We start from the raw sequence: 6,038 nt of genomic DNA, 5'->3' as shown, positions 1-6,038 counted from the left end.
GCCCAGTCATGGGACGAGTCCCACCACGTCTCTGTTAGCTCTGTTACCCAGACATATCCCTGGAAATAATGGGGGTGGGTCTGGGTAAGTGGGGAAAGTCTGTGTTTCCCCGCTTATGCAAACCCACCCTTAGGATCTTTGTGGGCACCTCTAGGTAAGCCGGTAAAGTTGGGCTTTCCCCTAGACCTAGACCTGTCCCTGAAGATCCCTGGGCGGGTCATGTTAAGCAAGAATATCCAGATGTTTCCTGCTTATCCAGACCCACCACTGAGGTCCCTAGGGACCTATTTGCATAAATGGGGAAAGCCAGGAATTCCCACTTACCCAGGCAGTCCCCAGAGACTCTGGATCTGGGTCAGTGGGTCCCAGTGCGAGGCAGGGACACAGAGGATTCCTTGGTTCCCATGCCTCCATGTTGGGACTCATGTGGGCTTTATCTGCTTATGGAGACTTGCCCCAACTTTTACACTTAGAGAAGCATCCTGAGATTCCCTGGAGTGCCTCTTTGTAAGTGGGGAAAGCTGGGCAGGTGCTCTGGGGGTGGAGGGGACCTCAAGCTCCTGGAGCACCTGCTTCAGGTGGATAGGTAGTGTAGACAACTCAGTTTAGGCCACCTTCACTCTCCTTCCAAAGAACAGTAAAGCACCAGAAGTTATTTTACTACCTTTTGTGCCACTGATTTACTTCTGATGTGCCACAGCAAAGGGTATGGGTGTTTATTTTCTCACCATTTGTGCTGGTCTAAAAATGTTTATGGCAGCACAAATGGGATGTCAGGCAATATCTGTTTCTGCCCAAAGGTGTCACAAACAGAATTATTTGCTCAGGCTGCTTTCATTATATAAACCTGGAGGTGCCTAAGAACCTAGGTTGTGGACAAATGAATTACAGTAGATTCATAAAGGGTGGGAATTTACCATGCTGCAGCTGACGTGTGGTAGCATTCCATAGGTCCACTCTTATCCAGTATTAAATTAATGTCAAACCAGAACAACTTAAACCTCAGTGAAATCAGAGTGCCATCTATCTTTCAGAAAGATAAGGCTGGGATTGAGACTGTCTGAATATAGTTACATTATTAGTTACTAGTTAGAAGCATTATCCAAAAATCCATGTACACCAGTACTTTATTTTTGTGATAGGTTTAAGTCTGAGTTAGCACTGTGAATATGGGCATTTTTCTTATTTAGAACTGTAATTTCTAATTTAAAATATGTTGTGATGGATTTTTCTATCCTTTTTATTTTTTTTTCAAACATCCTCTTTAGGTAACATGAGTTTACTAATTCATATGTAAAACAAATTTGTGAATACATTTTGTTGCAGTTCATTGACAAATCAGATTGTGTGGCTGTTATGCAAACTCAGAAATAAGATTTAATCTTAACTATTTAATTATATTGCTTAGCAACTTTGAAGATCAGAGTGTTAATCTCTAATAATATGAATCCATCACCTTCACTAGGCTTCTTTATATTTCAGTGATTAAGTGGGTAATTATTTATGCATATTTGCAGGCATTGTAGAAGCATACAAAGATCTGGAGTGTGAAGTGGTTTGGCATCCAGGCTTCTGTTCTCCAGAAACAGGAGAATTCAACTTACATGTGCATCAGGGAAACACACTTAAGCTGAAATGCCTTGCAAAGGTAGTATTCATCCAATGTTTTAATATGTTGCCTTTTTCTATAGAAATATTTTCTTTGTCATGTTTATTTTACTATTTATTGATATATATGTATTTTAACATCACTATTCTGTATCTTAAACAACATATGGCTTCAGGAAAAGTGTCCAATAAGATGTATTCTTCCACTACCCTGCTCTCCATATCCCTGCTCCTTGATCAGTTTTGAGTACGTTCCTCTTTTTATTGGTGGGGTGCTTGGGTTGGTATTGTTAGATAGACTATATAATGTGTGCTGTGGTATATTAGTTAACGGAAAACTAATTGTCATCTCACTTGTGAACTTGTTCTGTGTGGATGTACAGTCCAGTCACATGCCTGTTCAGACTTTCCAGACAGTGATGTAGGAGAGGATAGGATTGAAATAGAAGAGATTTATCTCCTTCTGGAGGGTATTCTATACTAGGCTTGGAATGGATTATGACATCTTGCTGGGTCAAAAAGTGAGGAAAAGAAGTACATGGTCTACGCTGTTTTCAGCAAACCACAATAAATGGTTTAGTAGGTGAATGGGTATGTATATATGTCTTCACAAAGTTCATCGGGATACTGCATTGGAAAAATTCCTAATTACACTATGGTTTGCAAATAATTCATTTTTGAATCTAATGGTCTCACTGAACTTTAAGTGGATCATGCAGAAAAGATGTTAATTTTCAATATATTTCTATTTTGTGATTTTATGGGGGGTTACTTTGAAGCTAAATGATTTTTCATGAAATAGGTATATCTTGCCTTTCCTTTACAGTTTGCTTTTGTGCACTTAATCTGTTTAATTTATGCATATTTATGACAATGTCTAGCTCATTGTGAATTTAAAATGTATTGGCTTATTTATTTATATTGAGTTGTGTTAAAATATTTGCTTTCTTCTTTTCATTAGCTAGGTCCCACTAGTGTTCAGTTCATGGAACAAAGGATATCTTTTCATCACGCTCCTTTAGGTTTAACTACTTGCAAGACAGCCATTATTCAGAACACAGGATATAATCATGCATACTTCCAGGTGAACTTGAAATAGAGCTGCTGTACCTGTTTTCTTTTTTCTGTATTTTTTTCATGTTTAGTTATTAGAAGTGTCCCCAGTTAATTTTTTTTCTTTAGGTAATAATTCTTTTTTTCTGCACAGTGTAATTATCCTTATCAGACTCCTCCCTTGTGTAATTTGTATGTTCTCATTGGAGTTCCTGCTATTTCTTCACATGGATGTTTTAACTTGTAACTTCGTTGTTTGCTTTTGTTAATAATGCTGTCTTCTTTACATCCAGCCATCCAGACCATGCTAAGTGTTCAAAAATATGCTGTACAAAATAAGAAAGGAAACTTTTTAGGCTTACATAGCCTCCGGGAAGTTAAACAAAGAATTTTGCAAGCAGAAAAAACTTTTCTTAATAAGAAGCTGTTCCTATAGTCCATATTTGTACTATAATGATATAGAAATTGGCACTTCTGATTATTGGAATAAACACTGTATTGGATATTCTGGAGTTTTGTTGAGCTGTTACTTTCTAATGCTATGAAACGCTGCTTTTGTGGGGGGAGGGGAAATCAAACCCAAAAGTTACAAACCTGGGTTACAGAAACAGTATAATCTGGTCATTTATTTAGGTCCCTGGAAATGAATTACATTTCAAATAGCTGAAATTTTGACCTACAGTTTTCAGATTCATAATTTTATGAAGATTACATAGTCTCCATTCCAAAGAATTTAGTTTCACTATCGTAAATTCTGTTTATAGCATACCTTTACAGCAGTATCAACATTGCATATTATTTGGATTTGAAGGTTCTTGATTCAAACCCTGTACCTGGAATGACTATCGTGCCATCTCAGGGCATAATACCTGTGGGAGGCTGTTCTGATCTCAAGATCTACTTCACCCCCAATGCAGTAATGAAGTTTGATACCAGAGTAGAGGTACAACACATCTGAATAACTTTGTATTTGAATTTGAAAGAGTGTGTGTGTGTATGTGTGTGTGTGCGCGCATGCTCATGCACGAGTCTTATGTACTAATCATGCTCTTTACCAATCCAGTCCTGTCCCATCCAGTATAACTTTCCTAAAAGTAGCTGTTAGTGTATCATTTCTAAAAGTATAAAAACATCTCTTTACTGCTTTTCTGTTAAAATACAATATTTGAGGTGACAAGTTTTTATTATGAATACATCTGACTGTGAAGTTTTCTTTTTGTAATTAATGTATTATAGTTAAATATTTTATTGCCAACAAAACTCTACCATGTAAATAGGGATTTTGAAAGGATTTCAAATAATTGCATTTAGAGAACAGTCTTAAATTTCAAATCTGATGTTTCTTTAGGAGGTATGTGAATATAAATATTAATAAGACCACAGAAAAGTAGGGTTGGAAGGGACCTTGTGAGGTCAACTAGTCCAGCTCACTTCACAAGGCAGGATTGTCCCTAACTAAACCATTCCAGCCAATAAATTAATGATAAATTCGCACTCAGAGGCAATGCATATTTCCAAAAGTAATAGTTTGCGTTCATTAAAAATGTTTCAAGCAGGTTGGTAAAGAAACTAGTTAGATACCGATACAGGGAATGTTTGAGAATGGAAATGATCAGTCAGTAAATGTATTTGCACAATTTTCTAGAGTATAGAAAATAATCTGTTGAATTGAATGCATGGGCTGATGGTGTTTTGCACATCATTCTCCTAGCATATGATATAAGCAAGTTACACTTAAAGTTACTTAATCCTGTGGTGAGAGAATGGAGCCCTGTCATCAAGTCTTACTTTTAGTTTTGTGTTGTATAGTGACTCATTGAGTATAGATGCATTTTGAGATCACTTGTCATTTCTTAGTCAGCTCATTATAGAAGTGGATTTGAATTTAGGGGTTACCTGAGCTGCCTTTGATTTGTACATGAATGTGTTCATTTTGCTGGATTCATCTTTGCTCATATCAATAGGAAAAATACAGATTTCAGAGGTTTAAAATACATGCTATCATGTGACTGGGCCTGGTTACCCATTCAGATCCCAGTACTATGTTCTCTACCTGCTGCTGTTTGCTACACTAGGGTATATGACTTGGCAGCCACTACTCTGTTACATATCCTGGCAAAGCACATGATTGCTCTGGGCCTAGGTGCTGTAACTTCATTCTTCCATAGCTTTCTCTGGTGCCTTGCCTCCAGTTAAGTGCTGGAGTCTCCTCTGAGTTCCTGCTTCCACTGGATAATTTTTCTCCACCCATCCAATTCCTTTTTGCCATAGAAACCAGAAATCAGTGAGTTCCATTCCATTGTTACTGCTTTCTATAAGTCCTCACCTAACAGCAAAAATCTTAATATTACCTTCCACCTACTTCCCTTCTTCAATTATTGCTTATTGCTATTTAGTGTTCCAGGGCCCCCTCAACATGTGCAAGTAAAGACTTGATGGCCTCTAATGCATGATACACACAACTGTGCACCCTGATATGCCACAAACTGGCTCCTCTGCGCTGGCAAGAAGCAATCTCCCTTGGCTGGGAAGCCCCTCAGTTAAGGAGTTTCAAGCTCCAGGGGTGCGTCATGCGCCTCTGGGTTTGATGGATTGTGGAAGCAGTGATCTACCAGGCTCAGAGGTTTCACATACCCCTAAGCCTGGGAGATTGCAGCTGCCATGATTCCCCAGGCCTGGGAGTTTCACGCATCCCTGGGGCAGCTGTGCCTCCCAGGTGCCAGGACTCAGTGTTTAGAGCTGCAGGACTCAGCATCCATCAGCTGACAGGGCTCCCAGCCCCAGGGGAGATCCTGTTGTAGGTGCAAATTAAAGCTAATAACATCCACCTATGAAATTAGTACACATTTTTGAGGTCTAACTTTATAGTTGGTTGGATCTTTTTATGGCATGATAGCTACTTTGCACATGTAGCTGGTCTTAAGGTAATTGCTCAATGAACCAGTTAACTGCATGATACCTGTACCATGTAGATGGGGCCCAACAGATCTATTGTTTGCTAACCTGTATGTGGCAAAGCAGGACTCCCCGACTAGCCACAGTGCTAGTTGACCCACTTGCCTTTGGGCTTGCCACCTGCCTGTCTCGCCCACCATGCCTTGGTGGTAATTAATTAAGTTTGTTAATTAAGGCAGGAGGCTGCCTATTCTTGCCCCAATGCCAGGGGGCACTATCTGCGGCTCCGTTCCTTCCCTACACCGCAGCCCAAGCCTCACAGGTGGCATCTAGATGACACATTGCTCCTGGCTTACAGCCAGACCAGCTTAGGCCTCTTCAGGCCTCAGTTTCACACGCATTCATACTACCCGCCTCTCACACAGGGTCTCTTTCATGCATTGACAACTTATTCTGCCTTGCTCCCTCTTTGAGCAGGCCCC

General features: G+C 39.6%; 1 protein-coding gene across 1 annotated transcript in view; it reads left to right on the top strand.

Annotated features, from left to right (window-relative positions):
* Window positions 1-6,038, top strand: part of LOC109302303 (cilia- and flagella-associated protein 47-like) — a 354,798-nt gene that overhangs the window by 81,965 nt on the left and 266,795 nt on the right. Inside the window, exons 16-18 of the mRNA XM_019523865.1 lie at window positions 1,518-1,648; window positions 2,570-2,692; window positions 3,473-3,604. Coding sequence (XP_019379410.1) covers window positions 1,518-1,648; window positions 2,570-2,692; window positions 3,473-3,604 — 386 coding nt within the window. The remainder of the gene's footprint in view (window positions 1-1,517; window positions 1,649-2,569; window positions 2,693-3,472; window positions 3,605-6,038) is intronic.

This window comes from Gavialis gangeticus, unplaced genomic scaffold (genome assembly GCF_001723915.1).
Source record: "Gavialis gangeticus isolate Ggan-Ray unplaced genomic scaffold, GavGan_comp1, whole genome shotgun sequence".
NCBI classification, from domain to species: Eukaryota; Metazoa; Chordata; order Crocodylia; family Gavialidae; genus Gavialis; species Gavialis gangeticus.
The sequence above is the reverse complement of the archived record's forward strand: the minus strand, read 5'-3'. Positions and strand labels throughout refer to the sequence as shown.